Consider the following 22,293-nt stretch of genomic DNA (forward strand, 5'->3'; position numbering starts at 1 on the left):
CCGAGCACCCAAGGACTTCCCCACCCCCTTCTCTCCCAAACTCTCCTGGAAGCCCTATTCTCAGCCAGATAGTTTTCTGCCCTCGGCTCCGGTCCCAGGACGGAAAAGGGGAACAGCCCGATCCTGCCTGTGTCGCCCCACCGCCTTCTCTCAGTAAAGGAAGCCTCCGCCCCCGGGGGCTGAGCACTTTGGTGCCCACCTGCCGACCTCTCTCGTTGCCCAAAGGCCGGCTCAACCCCCGGGTACGACAAAGACCAGCATCTCTTAAAGGGGCTCACATTGTACTTTATTGACGTGTTAAGGGAGCGCAAGGACTTCCACTTAAAGTAGTTAACATGACACCTGTACAACACCAATACGTGTCCCCACCCTCGGGGAAGGGTGAGAGGACTCAGTATAGAAGGAAGGGAAGAGGGGGTAGGGACAGAGGGCCCTTGGCCCGCTCCCCCCCACCCCACCCCCCGCGGGGGCAAGGGCGCTGCGAACAGAGTGGGTCAGAAGGTGGGTTATTAAGAAGCATCTTGCTTACTAACATGAGGCCCGGTGCCCTGCGAGAGCACTGATGAGGCCTCATTGGCGTACAGGAGGGGCCCTTGGAGGGCAGGCACACAGTGCCTAACTAGCCAGCCGAGGCCGGCATCCCAGGGGTGGGGCGGAGGTGGGGGGTCGTGCGCAGGGCCCCCAGCCCAGGCCTCTGCTCCCCACCACCTCCCTCCCCGCCCTCTGAGAGAAAGAAGGGTTTGGGCTTCAGCCACGGACTGACGCCTTTAAGGCGGCGTCTCCTTAAACTACAGATACAATGTGCATCAACAGGGCGATCGTTCCTGCCCCACTCGGCAGCCGGCTCCAGGTGCCGGGTGGGCCAGGACCAATCCTACAGTATCTTTGGTTTGTGGGTTCCCTTCCCTACTTTACTCCTCCCTCTGTCCAGCCTTAGGGCTGGCAGCCGCACGGCTGGGTCACTCGCTGGGGTGCCCGGGCTGGTAAGAAAGGATCTCAGCAGCCAGCCGCTGGGGGTCCAGGAGCTGAGGGAAGCGCCCCATCACGGCCTCCACCAGGTGCGGGGGAAACACCCCGCACAGCTTGATGTACACACTGGCTCGCTCCTTGGCTAGGCTCCCGGCCCCGGCCCACGGGCCCCGGTCGGCCCCTGGGCCTGGCACCTGCCGCTCCGGCAGGACTGGGGTGGGTGGGGGCAGCTGGTACGGCTCAGACCAATACTCTCGGGGTGGAAAGGCAGCTGGCGGCGGGGCATAGTCAGCAGGGACACTGAAGTGGCCGGCACCCACGGCCCGTCCAAAGGTAGGGAAGGCTGGAGTGGCCGGGAGCTCGGCCCCGTAGGGGCCGTAGCCAGCATAAGGGCCCCGAGGCGGGCTGGGTTCTCCAGGGCCTCCTCCTCGGACCCCCCACAGTTCTGACATCTGGCTCTCCAGGGAGCCGATGCCTGAGTCCAGGCACTCTTGGGAGTTGTATGGGAGAGAATCCAGCGTCTGTGGGAACCAGTCTGCGGGCCCAAAGCTGCTGCCGCTGCGCCCGCTAGGTGGGAGGCTCCTGCCCGCTGGGGCGAAGGTCTGTGTCAGACCCTCTCGGTGCGGCCCTGGCGATGCCCGGGCTCCCAGCTTCTTCCCATCTAGGCTGCCCTGCTCATGCTCTGCCGGCAGAGAGCCGGGCTGGGATGAAGGTGAAGGCCGCCGGCCACTCTTCTCCTTGCTCGGGGCCCTAGGGAGTGAGAGGAGGGCACTGGCACGGAGCTCATCAGCCACAGAGCGCTGGGGGCGGCTGGGCCGCTCTGGGTGGAAGAACCGGCATTTGATCCCATAGGTGCATTTCCTCCCTGGAAGAAAATGAGGGGGTGTCTAAGCAAGGGGTTCCAGAACCAGGGCTGGGAGGGGGAAAGGTGGGGCACAGGAAACGTGGGGCTGGGTGGGCTCGGAGAGGAAGCACTCGGGGGCCCAGGCTGCCTTGGATGAGAGAGGAAGGGGAAGGAGTGAGGGGGCAGCTGGGTCTCTTACCATAGGGACACGGCTGCTTCCGGTGCTCGGCTGTGAGTGGCTTCTTCCGCAGGAAGTTGTCCAGGCTTGGCCCGTGACGGCCCAAGGGGTCATCAGGGGGCATGAACCTGCAGGGTAGGTGGGAGAGCAGCTCCGGAAACTGCTGTTCGTCCTGCAGGACACCTCTGGGCCCAGGGCGGGAATGCCCCAAGGGAGGGGAGGAGGACCCCACCAGGGCAGTTCTCTTGCTGGGCACTCCCTGAGGGCGTGGGGAGGCCAGCAACCTGAAAATCTGAAACTAAGGCTGCATCCATCCGCCAGCCTCTGGCCAGAGAGCGAGTGCTGGGAACCACTGACCAGATCCTATCACAGAAGCTTCGGCAACTCCACATTCAGATCCCCTGGCCTAGCCTGGCCCCTTTTACCTGGTGGTGAGTCCCCTGCACTCACTCCCAAAGCTGCCTGGATACAAGGCCGCGGCCCCAGCAGAGCTCCCCGCAGCAAAGCCCCGTGCCAGAGGACACGTCTGGCTTCTCCCCCGGGACCCCGGGGCCCGGGAGCCAGGAACGTACTTGTCATTGACGAAGGAGTACATGAGCAACCGCTCCTCGATGAAGCGCTTCCACTCCTGCCGCTCGCCCTGGAGGTCCCGGTACGTGTCATTGGAGACCACGACGCCGTCGGACTCAAAAGCCAGCTTCACGATGAAGCGGTCGTCATAGCACACCACGCGCTTGCCGCCCACCCGGCGCGACGGGGTGAACACCAGGATCTTCTTCTTCTCCAGTTCCCGCAGGATGTGCTGGTCTGGGAGGCAGTGGCAGCACAGGTCAGAGCCCCATCTGGACCCAGAGCCTCTGGGTGGCCAGGCACAGGAGCTCCGAACTCCAGGTACACCAAGGCAGGCAGGGGCAGAGGACAGCAGAAGCCAGGAAAACAAATGCTGGTCCTTGGGGCGTCTGGGTGGCTCAGTCGGTTAAGCACCCGACTTTGGTTCGGTCACGATCTCACAGTTGGTGAGTTCGAGCCCTGCGTTGGGCTCTCTGCTGTCAGTGCAGAGCCCGGAACCCGCTTGGGATCCTCTGTCCCCGATCTCAGTGCCCCTCCCCGCCCCCCTCACTCATGCTCGCTTCCTCTCTCAAAAATAAACAAACAGTAAAAACAAAAACAAAAACAAACCAAGCTGGTCCCTGCTTGAGGCCCAGAAGTGGTCAGTCACACCCAAACCGTCTCCCTGGGGAAAAAGCCCGGCTGGGGCAGTGCGCCCCCCCACCCAGAGGTGCCACTCACCTGTGATGGGCACGTCAGGTCGAGGCTGCTCCTTCCTCCAGGATGGTACAAATACCGTAATGTCTGTGTGGCCCCGCTCCAGAAACCAGTTCACCGCCAGGAGGATGCCCCGGCAGGAGAACACCTCCTTATTCCCGTGGCTGGGAAGAAGGGGCACAGGGTCAGCCCTGGAGGGTGGCTGGCCTGCCATCCCGAGCCGCAGGCAGGAGGGCGTGGCTCTGCGGGCCCCTGCCCTGGGCTCAGCTCACTGCCCTCTGGCCCAAGGCCTGCATTCCCTGCTGGTTCCCACAGCGTCCGGGATGGCCAGACCGGGGACTTTCCCTGAAGTTCCATCTCCCGACAGTGAGGAGACGCCCAGGAATCTGGCGGCACCCGCTTCCCATGTGGGGGAGGGTCAGGCCGCTTGCAACACACCTGGGGGTGGGGGAAAGGCTCTGGCAGCCTTCTGGTTCCCGCCCCACCCGGGGGTGCTGGGACCACGGGGACGTAGATGCACACAGGCACACTGAGTCACCACCCCTCCCTCGGCCGCTGGGCGGTGCTGCGGGTGGGGGTGGGAAGGGACGAGCCCCAGCTAACTGAAGAGAAACCAGATTGTTCTGGATTAAACATGGATTAAAGTTCAGTCCTACACAAGCCCTAGGGGCTGGGACTCAGGAGGGCGAAGGGGAAGGAGCCAGGATCCATTGTCCAACACAGGCCGGCAGTGACAGAGTGGGAGAGGCCACTGAGGAGCCTTTCAGTCTGAAAGTGAAAGGGCATTGCTTTTCCTCCCAAGACTACCAATTCCCCCAAACGCCCAGACCCGGACCGCCCTGTCCTTTCCTCACCCTTCTCGGGAGGGCATGACCTGAGGCAGAAAGACAGTCAGGAAGACACCAGGGGACTCTCTCTGTTAGCAGGGGAGCTGGAGATGGGACACTCCCTGCTGTGGTCTGATGACTGGATTTCACCCCGTCCAAATGTGGCTGGATCCAGAAGCCAGCCCTGAGGGGCTGCTAGCTTGCTCTGGCTCAGTTTCCGTATCTGTAAAATGGGCCTGGTAGCCTGCAGCCTCTGTAAGAAGGGCCCATGTCAGCAGCATAACTTTCCTGTTTGCTTGAGGCCAGAGACAGTCCAGCAAAGTGGAGGCTTCCTGGGAGGATAAGAGGAGGCCAGGGGACCCCCCAGGGAACCCTGGGTGTTGTGGAAGGGCTCTAGGCCCAGGCTGGGGGCGCTGGACGGGACCAGCTGCAGCTCCCTCCTCAACAGCCCCTGCCCCTCATTCACCCCTCCGTGAACAGCTCTCACTCAGTCTCTTATGCTTGGTGAAATTAAACAGAATAAACGTTACACAAAGGAGGCAAGGCCACAGCCAACCACATCCTGTGGGTAGTTTTGGGGTGGGTGATAGCCCCACGAGAAGACAGAGAGGCAGGTGGGGCAGCTGCAGGGCACGGAGGCTGTCTGGGGGATAGGCTGGGGCTCCCGGGTCTGAAGGTCTCCATAAATCGTAGGGGGGCAAAGTCCAGCTGAAGGCAGCGCTCATCCCTGCCAGGTGGCGGGGCCTCCCCACTGTCCACCAGGCTTCTTTACAATAAAAAGTTCACATTTACTGAGGGCAGTGAGCCAGGCTCTAACCAAAGTGCTTAACACTGAATTGTCAGCAAGCCTCTGAGGAGGGTGCTATCATCAAAGGCCCCTTTCCCCTTCATTCAGATGAGAAGACTGGTCTACAGAGCACAGAAGTTGTGGCAATGGTGAAACAGAGACGCGAGCCCCAGGCCTGTGCTCATAACCACCACGGGTGCTGATGCTCAGACAGGTACAAAGTACCAGCCCTGGCCTTGGGGCAGATGGCGGTCAGCGGGCACCAAGCTCCCATTGGGGGCCAGATGAGCCCCGCACCTTCTGTCTTCATCCTTAACAAAGCCACAATGAAGGAAAGCCAGGCTCTGCGACTCACCCAAGGTTCCCTAGCTGGTGGTAGGAGACAGAACTTGAACCCACATCTGGGGCTACTGGCTTGCTGTTCTAGTCCCTTAACAGCAAGACCTGAAGTTTATCTAGCAGAAGGAAAAGCCCTCAAATTTGAGTCTGAACAAAGCGCTAAGAGGTAGGGGCAGGCTGGGAACAAGAGACAAGAGTGCAGCGGGCAAACTCCTGCTCTTTGGGACCCGTGTGAAACGGCACTGCCTCGGAGAAGCCTCCCTGACCTTCCAGTATGGCTCAGGTCCCTGGTTTGTCTTCATGATGCCCCTCCCTGGGCCTTCTGCTGTCTCCGCATTGGGAACGTGATCATCCCCTGGCTCGGCTCCCTGGCTCAGGTAAGCAGTCAGCACATGCACCCACTGACCTGCTTCTGTACACACGTATGTACGTGCATATGGCCCATCCGAGGCCAGCATCTGCCAGCCCTAGGACTTCATGCGATGCCACAGCTTTCAAGGACAGAGTACTGCCTCTGGGCATCAAAAGCCTGAGCTGGGGACAAGTCTGCCTGCAGCTGTCCTAGCCCCGAAAGCACTCCTGAGGCAGGTAGGGAGAGCCTTGCTCTTGGCAGGAGTAGAGCCCATGATGTAGTCCCTCAAGTCAAGCCAGGCCAGGAGTGCCTCCCTAGAGCTAACTTTAGTCCCTCTTGTTGCAATGGAGGAAGCTGTGCTGGCACAGGAAAACCAGACATCCTCCCTCCCCCACCGCAGTCCCATTCGCCCAGAAGGTGAGGGAACTGGCTAAGATGTGTGAGGATGTAGGGACTCCGGCTCAGCTGCTCCCACCCTAGGATAGAGGGCAGGGCTAGGCCAGGCTACCCAGGTAAAGAGATCTGCCCGGGCTGGGCCCAGCTACAAGAGAAAAATTCCCTTAGAAGGAAACAGAGGTGAATTTCCCCACGATTTGCATACGGTGGGGGCTGGTCTGTCTGCCCTTGGGGGCGAGGGCGGCAGGGCAGGAACCCAGTAGCAGCTGAGACAGGAAGTTTGAGGCAGGAATTCCCCTCCTGCTACAGCCCCAGCTCAGAAACCCCCAAGGCGGTGCCTCTCCGGCCCAGCTCCCCTCGGGGCCACCCCCCTCCTCCCGCCCAGGCCCCTCCTCCTCCTGCCTGGATACAAACACACACAGCACATGGCTGCCCCTGGGGAGGGAGGGGGTGGGAAGACAGTCCTTGGCAGGCAGCCTTAGCTTGGTGCAGCCCACCCAAGCCTCCAGGGGAAGAAGTCACATACCTATGCAGCTCCTCGCCCAGCCACAGGCTGCTGGAGCCTGAGAAGGGACCCCTAATGCTCAAAGCACAGACTGTAACCAGCTGCCGCTAGCCGTGTGGCAGCCAGCTCTACCCAACCTCCCACCTAGGCTCAGCCCATCTCCCAGACGGGAAGACTGATCCAAAGGTGGCTAGAACAGGCCACCTGCATCCGTACTGAGCTGGGCCAGGACCAGCCCTACAGCTGACTTGGCCCAGCTGGGCCGGGAGTGGGAGGGGCTCTGGGTACTGAAGCCTTAGGCAGCCCACCTGGGAGACCCCTCTGGCACCAAAGAGCCCTCTCCAGGCCCCACCCTGAGTCTGGGGTCTCCCTCTCCACGCCCATTGGAACTTTTCCTGGTGAACGATCCACCCAGCCCTGACTCAGCAACCACTTTGGAAGGACCGGGAGAAAGCAGGGCCAGAGGGAGCAGCCTGGATTGAAAGCAGGCTTGTGCTCCGTGGGGTCAGTGACAGCCGTGGCCCCTGGCTTCACCTGCCCCCATTCCCTGTGACAGTCTTCGTGGAGAGGGGACTGTTACTGGGATGGAGTCCTGGCTTTGGCCCTGGGGCCCAGGTGCCTCATTTGCAGCAGAGGCAACCCAAGTCACAGCTGACCTGCCCACACCCCCCATGTAAGCCAGATCCTTGAGGTCACTCTTGGTCACAGCGACAAAGGCCTCAGTACCTGGGCCTGCTTCCTTGGGGGTCCAGGTCTGGGACAACAAGGCCTCAGAGGCCCCAGACCCTAAGTAACAGCAGTAAGAACAACTACAGCTTACTGAGCTTCCGTCTCTCTCCAGGCTCTGTGCCGCCCCTCCTCACAAATGTCACCTGAGCAGGGGTTGGCTGGGTCTTACTAATGAGCAGAGAAAGCTCATGGACATCAAGTGACTGGCTCCTACACGGAGGAGCTGGCCCCACACTCTACTCTCCTTACACCAAGCTGCCTGATGTCACAAGAGAGGAACTGAGATTGAGTGCTGGCCTTCAGGGAGAGACGTAGTGCATAAGGTGGACTCCAGAGACAGAAGGGCTTAAGTTCGAATCCTTGCTCTACCACTTACCAATACTGAGCCCATGAGCATGTCTTTGAGCCTCTGTTCTCATCCCTAAAACATTCCTAACAGACCCACTTCCAAGACGCCATAAGGATTAAGGGAGTCTCTTGGCACATCGTAGAGCCTCAATAAAAGGCCTTCCCTTCCTCTAGATGGGTCTGTGAAAACAGGTCACACTCCTTCCTGAAGGCCCCTTTACCACAGGTGTAGAGACACATGGCCACCATTCCCAGCCACAGGCCCTGGTCTTAGCCCCAGAAATGACACGTACCTCATGGCCACATTGCTCCCATCGATGACCACAGGCCTCAGGTCACTGCCCTCCTTGTTCTCCTCTGGGGGCGAGGGCTCCAGGGTGGGAGCCTTGGGGGTGCCCCCACCCCGGGGGACCAGGGGGAGCTGAGCAGTGGGGTCCGGGGAAGCCTGGCGCTCCCGCTCGGCTGCTGACCCATGTTTGACCAGCTCGCCCAGCACCGTGTTGGTGTCGGCCTGCACCCCCAGTTTCTGCAGGACACTGTGGATCTCAGCAGATGAGTAGCCTAGCTTCCGAAAGAAATCAACCTTCATCTGTAGTTCCACAGCCGATGCCTCCTCAGTGCTGGGCTCCTGATCTGGCCTGGGAGTACCTTGGCAGCTACGACTGTCAAGTTCCCACAGACTCATGGTGGGGCTGGCTTCCTGAGTGGACCTCTTTCCACCTGCCACTCACAGCTCACACCGATGGAAAGCACCTGTCACAGCTCCTGTAGGACAACCACAAGAATTAAAGATGGGAGTGGCTCTCTCTCCTACCCCTCTCCAGCCCCTACCCCACCCAACAGGTTGAGACCACACTGACTGGTGGCAACGGGCAAAGCCGGCCGCACGTGTCACCTCTCCTACCCTCTCGAAAGCTGTCCCAGCTAGAAGTCATCATTCCCAGTATATACAGGATGAAGCTGAGCCACAGACTTCAAGAACTTGCTTAAGGTCATCCAGCTGTTAGCTGGTGGCGCAAGGACTTGAACTTACGCTGTCTGACTCCACTTCCTACCCCGCCCCTAGTCCCGTGGCAACCCTGGGGAGCCAGAAGTCCTGGGAGGCCTCGGAGGACGTCGCCGCGCCCCCACAGCTGCGGGGCGGGGCTCTCTGATGGAAACCCGGGGTTGGAAGGCGCTGGCGGGGGGGGAGGGGGTACCGGGGGCTTCCCCGCTGAGGTCAGCGCCTCCGCCCGCCCCGCGCTCGGAGCCCAGGCCGAGGAGGCGCAGGGCCCGCGGCCGGACTCCCCGGCCGGGGGGGGGGGGGGGGGAAGTTTCCGAGGCGACCCAGTGGCGAGAAAAGTTGCTGGGAAACTCTGGTTGGCCGCCGGGCGCGGGTGACGCGGAGGCTGTCGCGGCCCCGAGCTCCGCGGCCCCTCGGCCTCCCTCCGGACCTCAGCCCTCCTCCCCGAGGCTCCCCCCAACTTGGGCTAAGTTAGAGTGGTTCCCGGGGACCGGCGAAATCGGAGAGACCCGCCCCACGTCCCTCCCCTCCGGACCGGCCGGAGCCCTCCCCGCGCCGCCCACCCGCCCCCGGGGTCCGCGCCCCCCGCCCCGCCACGCGCCTCACCCCGCCGAGCGCCAGCCGCGACCCGCGGCGTCTCCATGGGGCCGAGTCCTGGGGGCGAGGCCGGTGGCGCCTTTATACGGAGAAGGCAGGTGGCGTTCGGCACCGTGACGCGGAAGCCGTGCAGGGGAGGCGGCTGCCGGCCCGGGCGGCAGGGGGCGGAGCGGCCACCGCCCCTTCCTGCTCCGCCCCCGCGGCGCCCCGCCCCGGCCTCCGGCCCCGCCCCCGCAGCCGGTGCGCGCCAGCCGGCCTGGCCCGAAGGGGGGCGGGGACGCGGGACGCCGCACGCAGGACGCGGCACGGGGCCCCCGCTGCGCCGACGTCCGCGGGACCGGAGCGCACAGCCCGCCGGCGTCCGGGAGGCGTGGGCCGAGCCAGGTGCGCGCGGACTCACCGGAGTGCGCACAGCGATGCGAGGGCCGGTACAGGTACAGCCACGCACGTTCAGACCTAGGAGCGCCCGACAAGTCCGCCCCGACCGACCGCGGGACAGTCACGGTCGCGCTGAGTGAATCAGGTACACAGAGGTTGGTGTACACAGCGTTGGAGGTAGGTCCATAATTGCAAAGACAGGCACCTTTCAGACTGAGACAGGGACAGTCAACAGGCACACCGTGACTGGAGCAGGTACACAGCGGTGGGGTCGTGGTGAGGACACTTAGCAGGATAGAAAAGTACAACCAGGAAGTACACAGTGACCGAGGCGGAAAACCAGGCAAAGAGGTACGTTTACACCAATCACCATGTGAGCGGTCACAGAATAGTCTCTCACGGCTCACGGATGCCACCCACCCCCACCGTGAGAACGCTTTTAGGTTCCCAGGTCAACCAGTCAGGGTCTCTTACTGGAGCACTTTCCACTATTAACCCATGGGCTTAGAGGAGGAAAACAGATTGCTATGCCTATTTTACCCTGGAGAAGTTCAGAAAAGGCCTAATTGCCCCATTTGGAAAGGATTGGAACTAGGGCTAGGAGCTCCCATTCCAGGGCCCCGGGCGTCATCTTTGCCACTTTCGAAATTACCAGTGACATAGGGCAGTGGGGAGACTCGAGAGAGGATGGGACCTGACACCTGCCCTGCAGTGTGTGTGTGTGTGTGTGTGTGTGTGTGTGTGTGTGAACAAAGGGAACACAGAACCCACAAGCTGGAGGACAAAGCCTCAGCAGTGCCACCAGCTTACTTTGAAGATGGGGAAACTGAGGCTTAGGGAGCCAAAGCACTCAAAACTGAGAGCTTACTGTGCCAATACTTTACTCACATTTTCTTTGCCCTATCAGAGAGGCTTGCATTCTAGAAGGTAGGTATTAGTGTTATATACAGAAAATTTTATTGTAAAAGACACCATGTGCAGTTTAACGGCTAATAATAATTACAATCAAGCATCCATGTGTTTGCTAGCTAATTTAAAAACTAGACCCCCCCCCCAAATAAATAAATAAAATAAAATAAAAACTAGACCTACACCAGTACCTTTGAGACCTTCCACATGCGTCCGGTGCAGCCTCCCTCCCATCCTGAAGGACCACTTTCCCTATTTTTTTTTTTTTATGTTTATTTATTTTTGAGACAGAGGGAGACAGAGCATGAGTGGGGGAGGGGCAGAGAGAGAGGGAGACACAGAATCTGAAACAGGCTCCAGGCTCTGAGCTGTCAGCACAGAGCCCGATGCGGGGCCCGAACCCACAAACCGTGAGATCATGACCTGAGCCGAAGTCGGATGCTTAACCGACTGAGCCACCCAGGCGCCCCTCCCGAATTTTGCTTTAATTGTTCTAATTGTTTCCTTGGTTTTCTCTTAGTTCTGCCACCTTTGTATAAATCCCTAAATAATATATCGAGTTTTCCTTTTTTGTGTACAAATGGAATCATTCTGTGATTATGTGATTCCCCTCTTTCACACAGCATTGAAGTTGGTTTTTATGTAAGATTTTATTTTTTTAAGTAATCTCTATACCCAACATGGGGCTGGAATCCACACCCTTGAGATCGAGAGTGTCATGCTCTACCCACTGAACCAGCCAGACACTCACAACATAGCATTTTTTTTTAACTGTTTGGAAAGAGAGTGTAAGTGGGGGAGAGGGGCAGAAGGGGAGGGAGAGAGAGAGAGAGAGAGAGAGAGAGAGAGAGAGAGAGAAAATCTCAAGCAGGCTCAGTGTGGAGCCCAAGGCAGGACTCCATCCATCCTACCACTCTGGGATCATAACCTGAGCTGAAATCAAGAGTCGGACACACAACCAACTGAGCCACCCAGGCACCCAGAGCATTGTTTTTTAAATTTTTTTTTTTAACGTTTATTTATTTTTGAGACACAGAGAGACAGAGCATGAATGGGGGAGGGACAGAGAGAGAGGGAGACACAGAATCGGAGGCAGGCTCCAGGCTCTGAGCCATCAGCCCAGAGCCGGACGCGGGGCTCGAACTCACGGACCGTGAGATCATGACCTGAGCTGAAGTCGGACGCTTAACCGACTGAGCCACCCAGGCGCCCCAGCATTGTTTTTTAAAATACATTTCTGTTGGAGCTCCTGGGTGGCTCAGTCGGTTAAGTGTCCGGTTAAGCGTCCGACTTCGGTTCAGGTCATGATCTCACTGCTTGTGAGTTCAAGCCCTGCGTCGGGCTCTGTGCTGTCAGGACTCTGTGCTGACGGCTTGGAGCCTGGACAGCTTGGAGCCTGGAGCCTGCTTCAGATTCGGTGTCTCTGTCTTTCTCTGCCCCCTCCCCCCCCCCCCAAATAAATAAACATTAAAAAAAAATACATTTCTATTGCCTATATACCTATGACTTATTTATTTTACGATTGAATAATATTCCATTTTAGGAATATACCACTAGTCGTTAATCCATTCTGTTTTTGGATGTTATTTCTAGGATTCGTTATTTATTTGTTTATATAGCTGTTGCAGGGAGTGGGCTTTGGACATTGCTGTGCATGGCTTTAATGCACTTGCAGAGCTGAGGAAACAAAAAACTCAGAGATTCAGAAAAGACACGTCACTTGCCCAGGGTCACACAGCTCTCTTTGAGGCAGCGAGCCTCCAGTGCCTGCTGGTTTTAGGAGGCCACAGAAGACTCAGGGCCCAGGTGGAGGGAGCGTGCATTTGTACCCGGTCCCTGAAGCTGTTCCCCTGGGCTTGCCTGACCTTGCCTACCTAAGTCCCTGTTTTGTTGCCCATCAACTTTAAAGATCCCAAAGTGTTCCCTCCTATGCCCCCCATGCACAACCCCAGGGGCTGGCCACCAGCCAAGGAGAGAGGGAAAACGAGGCCACTGGGGCCCACAGCTGGTCTCAGCTGTTCCACTGAGCGTTGTGTATGCTGTGGCCGTAATCTTAATTTTTTAAATTAAAAACATTTTTTAATGTTTTATTATGTTTTCTTTTTTATATACATTTTTTAATGCTTATTTATTTTAAAAAAAATTTTTTTTTCAACGTTTTTTATTATTTATTTTTGGGACAGAGAGACAGAGCATGAACGGGGGAGGGGCAGAGAGAGAGGGAGACACAGAATCGGAAACAGGCTCCAGGCTCCGAGCCATCAGCCCGGAGCCTGACGCGGGGCTCGAACTCACGGACCGCGAGATCGTGACCTGGCTGAAGTCGGACGCTTAACCGACTGCGCCACCCAGGCGCCCCAATGCTTATTTATTTTTGAGAGAGAGAGAGAGAGAGAGAGAGAGAGAGAGACAGAATCCGAAGCAGGCTCCAGGCCTCTGAGCTGTCAGCACAGAGCCCGATATGGAGCTCGAACTCGTGAACCATGAAATCATGCCCTGAGCCATAGTCGGATCCTCAACCGACTGAGCCACCCAGGTGCCCCTGTACCCCTAATCTTCACAGCAGCCCTTTTATAGGTAAGAAAAACTCAGTGACATTCAGCGTTTATTCATTGTAGTAAGTACCTGTAAGATAGTAAAAATATTAAGAAACAAGTCCAGGTTAACAACCGTCATGATGATAAGTCAACCACAACAATAATGCCTCACATTTATGGACTACTCTCTAGGCCACGGGCCCTGTGCCAGCCCTTTACATCTGCCTCTTCCTTGGCTGGGAGTGCCCTCCCCTCCTTCCCTCCGGACTGCTGCCTGGCCAATTCCATTCATCTTTTTGATGATGTCACCTCCTCTGTGAGGCCTGCCTGAGACTCTTCAAATGCTACTTTCCTTCCTGCCCAGGGCTCCCCCAGCACTGGGCCTGTGTCCCTACGTGCGGTATTGATTGCCTGCCTGGGACCTCCTCTGGGAGGTCCAGCGCTGGGCCAGTTGTAGCCGGCAGGACCGGGTGATGAGTCACGCAGCTAGCTATGTCCCCTCCCAAAGCGAGCCGTGAGCTGAAGTCTCGCCCTCTTCCGGCTCATGAAAGCTGCTCTTTCCTGAGAAGCTGACTCTTCTGCAGAACCCAGGGCTGCTCCGGGGAACCCCTGCTCCACTTACGGCTGGATTTTGCAAACCTTGGCCCTAATTCCCAGGAACACTCTGGATGTAATGGTGCCCTGCCCACATTTGTCTGTCTTGGTGGCTGGGCTTGCCAGCTTCCTTCCTGGAGCCTGCCTGCACCTGGCCAGCCTGGGTGAGGTCTGCAGAGGTCCAGGACTGCTTATCCCCTTGGCGGGGGATGGGGGACCTGGAGAGAGAAAGGATCCAGGAATTACCTTGGCCTTTGATAGCTCCTCTGGGCAGCTCAGACTGGGGAGGACCCAGGAGCTAGGTCACCTGTGTAGGAAGGGTGACCCAAGCTTTAGCAGAACACAGAGGTTAAATTCATCAAGGACTCCTGGAAATGGAGAGAAGATGACAGGTCCCTCCCCTGTTTCTATGCTCCTAGTATACTTTTTTAAGTTATTTATGTACATATGTATGTATGTATGTATGAGAAAGAGCAGAGGAGGGGCAGAGAGAGGGAGAGAGAGAATCCCAAGCGAGCTCTATGCTGTCAGTGCAGAGCCGGACTCTGAGGCAGGGCTTGATCCCATGAACCGTGAGATCATGACCTGAGCTGATATCAAGAGTTGGATGCTGAACGACTGAGCCACCCAGGTGGCCCAAGTTATTCACATATTTATTTTAAGTAGTCTCTACATGGGGCTTGAACTCACGACTCCGAGATCAAGAGTCACATGCTCCTCTGACTGAGCCAGCCAGGCACCCCATCTCCTAGTATATTGTAAAAAGACATCACAGTAGGGCTGCAAAAAAAATTAAGGTGTGTTTTAAGCAGTAATTGAACAAGATAACTTTTTTTCATCATGTATTCAAATGCAGTGCGATGTATTTGGACCACTGACAAGATAATAATTGCAGAATTAGTTAAAAAAATTTTTTTTAATGTTTTTATTTTGCTTTTGAGAGAGAGACAGAGCGAGAGCAGGGGAGGGGCAGAGAGAGAGGGAGACACAGAATCTGAAGCAGGCTCCAGGCTCTGAACTATCAGTGCAGAGCCCGACATGGGGCTTGAACTCACAGGCTGCGAGATCGTCACCTGAGCCGAAGTTGGACGCCCAACCGACTGAGCCACCCAGGCGCCCCCCAATTTTTTTTAATGTTTATTTATTTTTGAGAGGGACAGCACAAGCAAGGGAGGAGCAGAAAGAGAGAATCTCAAGCGGGCTCCACACCGTCGGCCTAGAGCACGACGCGGGGCTCGAACTCACAACTGTGAGATCATGACCTGAGATGAGGTCGGACACTTCACTGACTGAACCACCCAGGCGCCCCATGGAGGATTCGTTTTAAAAATATACTATTTCTTTGGAGCAATGGCTGATTGTTGGGCTGGGAGAGGGAAAAGGTGAGCCTGGAACATCTGGAGGCACCAGAATTGGAAAGTACTCAAAACACAAAAGAATGAGTTGTGTCAGAGGGACCCAGGAGCCCAATCACTCCAGTGGCCCAAATTGCAAATGTTAGAGCAATAAAAGAAATAACAGAGAGAGTATTGGATTATTACCCAAAAGTATAGAATACACATCCATGAGTCCACACTGGTAGAAATAAATTATTGAATAGATAGCTAACTGGGAAAGAAGAAATACATTTTCCTTCCCAAAGAATTCCAACTAATCTATGTAGATTCTCCCCTCCAGGAGATGGAACCTAGTTACCCCTCCCCTTCCCTTGACCGTGCACTGGACATTCGACTAGTTTCTCAACTACAGAGCGGAAAATGGGAAAATAGTAACTTTGCAATGGAGAATGCTGGCCGACACCACCTTGGCCAAGTGATCAAGGTTAACGTCACCAGCAGTGAGTGGACTGGATGTCGTGTACTCCTGATATCATGTGATGAGAAGGGCATGTCACTTCTGTGGTTTTCTTCCCCCAAACCCATGACTCTGGAGAACACCTCTGACGGACGTCAGTTGAAGGACATTTTTATAAAACACTTGACCAGGACTCCTCAAAACAGGGTTATAAAAAGCATGGAAAGACAGAAACAGTCACAGACCAGAGAACGCTAGGAAATGTGCTGACTGGATACAATATAGTTGCCTGGGTAGGTTCCTGGATCAGGCAGAGTGTTAATGGAAAAGCTGGCTAAGTCCAAATAAGGTCTGGACTTGAGCAACAGAGATGTACCAGAATTGTTTTGTTTTAAGGTTTTGTTTTGTTTTTTTTAAGTTTATTTATTTTTTGAGAGAGAGAGAGAGCACGTGAGCAGGGGAGAGCCAGAGAGAAGGAATCCCAAGCAGGCTCGGCACCATCAGCAGGGAGCCCAAAGTGGGGCTCAAACTCACAAACTCCGTGAGATCATGACCTGAGCCAAACTCAAGAGCTGGATGCTCCACCGACTGAGCTACCCAGGTGCCCCTGTAATATTTAAAAAAAAATATTTTTAACTAATCTCTACGCCCAACGTGGGGCTCGAACTCACAACCCCGAGATCAAGTGTTCCATGCTCTACCGACTGAACCAGCCAGGCACCCCAATGTTGTTTTGTTTTAGCTTTCACAAACATGCCACTGAGGTGTGAGACGATAATATTAGGAAAACTGACACTGGGTAAGGGGTATATGGGAACTCTACACTCTTTGCAGCTCTTCTGTAAATCTCACATTAATTACAAAAATAAAAAGTTTATTTTAAAAAATCCCTGTATATATAACTTCATGGGCCTTATAGGTGGTGTATTTTGGCAAGGAGGCTGATGTCTTTTTTCATTTCTTTTTGTTTGTTTATTTTTGAGAGAGAGAGAGAGAGAGAGAGAGAGAGCGCGCGCGTGCACGCAAGTTGGGGAGGGGCAGAGAGAGAGGGGGACAGAGGATCCAAAGCAGGAAGTAGGCTCCATGCTGACAGCAGCAAGCAGCCCCATGAAGGGCTTGAATTCACAAACCGAGTCAAGAGATCATGGCCTGAGCTGAAGTCCCACGCTCAACTGACTGAGCCACCCTGGCGCCCCTGTGTTTGTTCGTTTCTATGGGTTTGTATGTATACTGTGCCTGAGTGTAATTCCGTTTGGAGATAGCATCCAAAGTCCACACTTGGGGCCTTTGGTCTATGGGGCCCTGGCCAGATGGCCCTCCTGCCTCCCCTCCTCCCTAGACCGCCCCCCGCTCGGTTACCCCTGTTCCCTCTTTTCTGAACCGTGAATGCTCACATTCTGCATGGTTAGAGCTGGAAAGCCCCAGAGAGACTGACTAGCCTGGAGCCCTTGTTTTATGGATGAGGAGATTGACAGGGAAAGGGACTTGCCCCCAGCCGCACAGCAAGTTAATTTGGGCAAAGCTGAGAAGGGGACTGGCCAGGCTTTCTCCATCCCAGGCACCCCTGGCCTCATTCGCCACAGACCCACACGAGTGTTCGGAAGTACCGGTGACTCACTTAGGGACTAGGTCCGGGGAGTGCCTAACACCAAGGAATGGTTGAATCTCAAGTGTCTGTTAAAGGGGGTGGGTGCGGCGGAAGTTTTCCCCACCGTGCACCCCCTTAACCAGCAAACCCCACCTGGTTTTGAAGATCCAAGAAGACATGGGGTCTGAAGGTGGGCAGAAGGCTGAGTCGGCCTGCCCCTGCCCCAGAGCTGCACTGAAGGCGACAGAAAGAATTCTGTAAAGCCCTATGGGGTCAGGTCCCCAGTTTCGGGTTGAACACTCCTATTCTGTACTGGGGGAGAGGCGTCTGGATGGATCAGTCAGTTAAGCCCTTGACTTCAGCTCGAGTCTGTGGGTTCAAGCCCTATGTCGAGCTCTGTGCTGACAGCTCGGAGCGTGGAGCCTGCTTCAGATTTTGTGTCTGGCTCTCTGCCCCTCCTCCACTCACACTCTGTTTCTCTCTCTGTCTCAAAGAAAGAAAGAAACATTAAAAAAATTTTTCTATAGTGGCAGACACAACTTTGCTGATCTCGGAGCTGCCAGAGAGGCCCCTGGGCTTCCCTAGGATCTGGAGGGCAGGGGCTGGGCCAAGGCGACCTTGCTGCTGAGTGTGTGCTGGGGTGGATGCTCACATCTCTGTCCTGGGAAGGGAAGGGGTCTGTCCCTGTCCCTGGGCCCCCACTGCCCCCCACACTGTGTTTCCACACTTAATTGTAATGGTCTGGGGCGTCACTGTCTCCCCATCTGACTGTGGCTCCCTGGGACACGATTTGGCCCAGATGTTGGTAAATGCATGGTGAGTCAATGGACGAGTGAGCCCCAGTGGTTCCAGGGATGTTTGGCCGTGGGCATCTCTGTCGTACCCTGTTTGCCCAGTGCAGCTCATCAGTGTTACCTTGTGTCTGAACAGGGCAGTCGTAGGCCTGGGGACGGGAGAGCTGGAGGTTCACCCGGGGTCCCCAACTGAGCCATTTGTGAAGGCTCAGATGGGGACGGAGAACTGGAAGCTGGACACGGGTGAACTTGCATCTAGGCCAGGTCTAACCACAGAGTAGGGAGCTTGCTACTAGCTGGGCTGACGTCAGCTCACATGGTTAGGTGGCCGCCCACAGACGGGGTTGCCATCTCGACCCAACTCACAAGATCCCAGAGGTCACTAGTGAGTAGCTCACATGCCACTCGGAAGTGGCGATGGGCCGTCTGAGGTCTCACTGACTGCTAAACATTTAGCAGGAAGCCTGCTCGTAGGCTCCACAGCACCCTTGCCTGATTCCCCTGCTAACAGTACTGGGAATTTCCCAGCCATGTGATATGGCCGGAAATGACCCCATTCCAAGGGCGGGGCCTAACTGGCTTAAGCAAGTCAGAATAATCTCATCCTCCAGGCTATAGCAATTGGTCAGGAAAAGGCACATGACCCAAATCAGGCCAATCAGGGTAAACTGAGTCTCAATTCTGGGTCTTGTCTTTGAGCTAACTGGGAAGCAAGCTGTCTGATTTTTGCCAATCACAAATGAGTAAAGCAGGTAGTGCCGGGAGCTTCTGGAAGCCACCCTGTGACACATCATAGGAGGCAGAGCCAAGAGACTGGAAGAACGTAGGTCCTTGGTAACAGCTGCTGGATCAAGCCTTGCCTGAAGCCATTACCAGTTCTAGGCCTTTCGGCTATATAAGCACATAATTCTTCCAACTGAAAATATCCTTTATTATGGTGGCAACAATCACTTAATAATTATTAAGCTTGTCATAACTACGTAAATATAGCTTAGGGGATAAAATCTTATACAATATGAGGTCTGTGGGGGATGTCTGGAAATAATAAAACAGACTCTTAGTGGTGAAAAGGCCAGCAAGCTGCTGATCTAGTTCAAAGTCTGCTGTTTGGCACCTGGTAAGACCCAGAGAAGTCATAAGATTTGCTTGAGGTTTTATAGCTGCTCAGTAGGGCCTCCTGGCGTTCAGTCCACTAATTCTTGATGTTTAATGACGATAATTGGGGTGCTTGAATTTCTCTGCATTTTCTGTGAAATCATCACTACCTGTTTTTCTCTCTTGTCGGTTTTTCCACGAGGCAGAGAAAGAATGGCAATAGGGCCTCTTCATTTTGCAAATAGGGAGGCAGAGGCCCAGAGACGCTTAAAGATTTGCTAAGATCACACAGAAAAGTCTGGAGGCCAAATGACCTGCATGTCACTTAAAGTTCAGCTCCCTCCACCTCTGCCTCCATTAGGGTAGCAGTAAAGATTAGGGGCATGGCGGGGGTGGGGGGGCCTTCTTCTGGCCTTTCTTCTTAGTTGCCAAGTGATTACAGAGGACTTTGAGTTGTACAAGCCAAGGAAGTGATTGCAGGCCCTGGCAGATGGTCCTTCCCCATAGCCTTAGGAAGACCAAAGGTATGAGGCTTAGAGAAAACTTAGGCCAGCGCCTCCAAAAGGGAGGAGGTCAACCTAGAGAGAGAGGAAGCTGTATGTATGAGAGTCTGGCCTCACAATCCATGTGGCCCCAGCTCTCACACCTAGCCTCCCCTACCCAAAAGGCTTTCTGCCTCCGCAACGTTTTCAGTAGTCATGGGATTGATATGCACAGCTGCACAGGTGGTGCACTGCACAATTTGGCTTATAATCCGAATGGTGCTCCCTGGAGTTGTGCATTTCACAGCATGCACAACCATACACGGTGAGCCTAGGTTTCAATTCTCAACATGTTTGAACCCTTGAACTGGTTTCATAGCAATAAATGACCTTGAAAACACTTTTTTGAATAAAAAATTCATTTCATCTTTTTCACAAGATAGAGAAGATATTTGGAGAAAATTCATTTTATTTTACATTAGTCTGATCCCAAAGACTGTATTAAAAAGGTCATATAGGGGCACCTGGGGGGCTTAGTTGGTTAAGCATCCGGTTGTGGTCATGATCTTGAAGTTCATGGGTTCGAGCCCTGTATCAGGCTCTGTGCTGACAGCTTGGAGCCTGGAGCCTGCTTCAGATTTTGTGTCTCCCTCTCTCTCTGCCCCTCCCCAGCTCAGGCTCTGTCTCTCTCTCAAAAATAAATATTTTTTAAAAGTTCATATCAATTAAGATTTCTTTTTTTAAAAAAATTTTTAATGTGTATTTATTTTTAAAGGAGAGAGAGCATGAGCGGGGGGAGAGACAGAGAGAAGGAGACAAAGAATCCAAAGAACACTCCAGGCTCTGAGCTATCAGAGGGCCCAGGCGCCCCCAATTATGATTTCTTATTGCGTTAAAGTGACTTTTGACCCTTTTCTATTTAGTAAGTAATGCCCACTGTTAAAAGAATTTAAATTAATTTTATGAAGAAAAGTAAGACTTATAGACAAATGAATTAAACATATTTTGTCACACTTGGTTTGAGGACTGAATATATGCTGAAATTATCCTCATAGACAGAAATTTACATGCTGAATTAAAAAAATAGATATACTCTGCTTTCACTACATGTGCGTTTAGAATTCTTGCATTCTGTGCCTCATTTCTGTGATTTATTTAGTTATTTTAAAAACAAATTTTGTGCTTTGATTCTAAAAGAAGAGATAAGAGAAGAGATATGATCTCCTCAAATAACCCATTTCAGGGACGAATAGCTGTTATTTCCAAAAGATGAAAAGCTAAAATGGCTATATTTTCTCTTCTTAGTGTGTTTTTTTTGAAGTACTAAAGCCATTTTGACATTACACATAAGATTTTTTTTTTCCCCGAACAGGTAATACATAATGTAAAAGGTTCAAAAGGTACAGGTGTGTTTATAGTAGAGCCAAAGCCTCCTTTTCTTGGTCCTTAAAGTGATTTGGTTCTCTAAGAACAACAGAAGTTAGCAGCTTTTTATATATCTTCATAGACAGCATCAATGCATCTACAAGCAAATATTTGTGCATATACCGTATATCCTGCTAGCTTTCTCGGTATTTTTACAGAAACGAGGCCCCCTCTACAACCAACAGCACCTTGCTTTTGCTCACTTCATAATAAACCTTTGAGATAATTCCAACATGTTATGCTGCCTCATTACTGAAAAACATTCAGCTGAAAACTATTACGTTTGTAGGGGTGTCTCATAATTTGTTAGGCAGTTTTTGGCAGACATCTAGGCGTTCCTAATCGTTAGCGATTACAAATACTACAGTGTGGACCCCCGTCTGCTCAGCACTTTGCTTCTGTGCAAGTATATAGCGGGATAAATTCATCTTGTTGCAGGGTGCCTGGGTGGCTCAGTCGGTCAAGCGTCCGACTTCAGCTCAGGTCATGATCTCACGGTTCGTGGGCTTGAGCCCTGCATCAGGCTCTGTGCTGACGCTCTGTCTCTGTCTTTCAAAAATAAATAAACATTAAAAAAATTTTTTTTAATTATCTTGTTGTGTCAAAGGGTGTCTTAGTTTTTGCAAAGTCCTACACGCTGGATGGCTACACAATAGAAATGCCTTACTTCACACCTCAGGAGGTTGGGAAGTCTGAGATCAAGGTGTGGGGCCGGGGGCTGTGAGGGTAAATCTGGGAGGGTAAATCTGGCTTCTGGCAGTCTGCTGGCAATTTTTAGTGTTTCTTAGCTTATAGAAGCATCACCTCATCTCCTCGTCGATGTTTGCACGGCAGTCTCTCTGTGCGTGTCTGTGTCCAAATCCCCTCTTTTTTTCTTTTTAATGTTTTTTTAAATTTATTTTTGAGGGAGAGACAGATTGAGCAGGGGAGGGGCAGAGATAGAGAGGGAGACACAGCATCTGAAGCAGGCTCCGGGCTCTGAGCTGTCAGCACAGAGCCCAAAGCAGGGCTCGAACTCGTGAACCGCGGGATCGTGACCATGAGTCATAACCGACTGAGCCACCCAGGCGCCCCTGAATTTCCTCTTTTAATAAGGATACCAGTCATACTGGATCAGGGCCCCACCCCACTGCAGTATGACCCCATTTTAACCTATTACATCTGGAATGACCCTATTTCCAAATAAAGTTACATTCTGGGGTACTGAGGGTTAGGACTTCGACATTGGAGTTTGGGTGGGGAAGGCAAACACGCTTCAACCCGTAACAAAGGGGATGTGAGCATTTACCTTTAAATGTGTTGCTCAATTGCACTTCATAGGAATTGTACATTACCTTCCTTCCCCCCAGCAATGATGAAAATGGTCTATGTCACATTTCTTCGCCAGCAGAGTGAGGCATCAGACATTTTAGTCTCTGCCAGTCCAGTAGATGAAAAGTGGCATCTCATTTTAGTCCCACTTGCATTTTGCTTAGTGTAAGTGAGGATAAGGGTTCTTTCTTCTTACATTTAAGACAGATTTGCATTATTTTGGTGACCAGTTGTTTACATCCTTTG

General features: G+C 53.9%; 1 protein-coding gene across 2 annotated transcripts; it reads right to left on the reverse strand.

The window, feature by feature from the left end:
* Positions 1 to 415: 415 nt before the first annotated feature.
* Positions 416 to 9,300, reverse strand: ZC3H12A (zinc finger CCCH-type containing 12A). 2 transcript variants are annotated; one of them, XM_049617469.1, is made up of 6 exons: positions 9,150 to 9,300; positions 7,834 to 8,305; positions 3,282 to 3,421; positions 2,564 to 2,798; positions 2,013 to 2,119; positions 416 to 1,834 (listed from the first exon to the last, which is right to left on the reverse strand). In XM_049617469.1, exons 2-6 carry the CDS (start codon positions 8,223 to 8,225, stop codon positions 960 to 962), a joined length of 1,749 nt encoding a protein of 582 aa, XP_049473426.1. In that variant the 5' UTR covers positions 8,226 to 8,305; positions 9,150 to 9,300; the 3' UTR covers positions 416 to 959. The 2 variants fall into 2 exon arrangements, with proteins under 2 accessions (XP_049473426.1, XP_049473427.1); XM_049617470.1 differs by having other exon boundaries at positions 8,401 to 9,300.
* Positions 9,301 to 22,293: the final 12,993 nt, after the last annotated feature.

Source organism: Panthera uncia (assembly GCF_023721935.1).
Source record: "Panthera uncia isolate 11264 chromosome C1 unlocalized genomic scaffold, Puncia_PCG_1.0 HiC_scaffold_4, whole genome shotgun sequence".
Classification (NCBI taxonomy): domain Eukaryota; kingdom Metazoa; phylum Chordata; class Mammalia; order Carnivora; family Felidae; genus Panthera; species Panthera uncia.

Excerpts from the sequence above, each read along its gene's own strand:
- ZC3H12A (XM_049617469.1), bottom strand. The coding sequence starts at position 8,225 with ATGAGTCTGTGGGAACTTGACAGTCGTAGCTGCCAAGGTACTCCCAGG. Across the intron at positions 3,422-7,833 it reads GGGAGCAATGTGGCCATGAG|CCACGGGAATAAGGAGGTGT; the intron begins GTACGTGTCATT and ends CCTTCTTCCCAG. Across the intron at positions 2,799-3,281 it reads ACCTGACGTGCCCATCACAG|ACCAGCACATCCTGCGGGAA; the intron begins GTGAGTGGCACC and ends ACTGCCTCCCAG.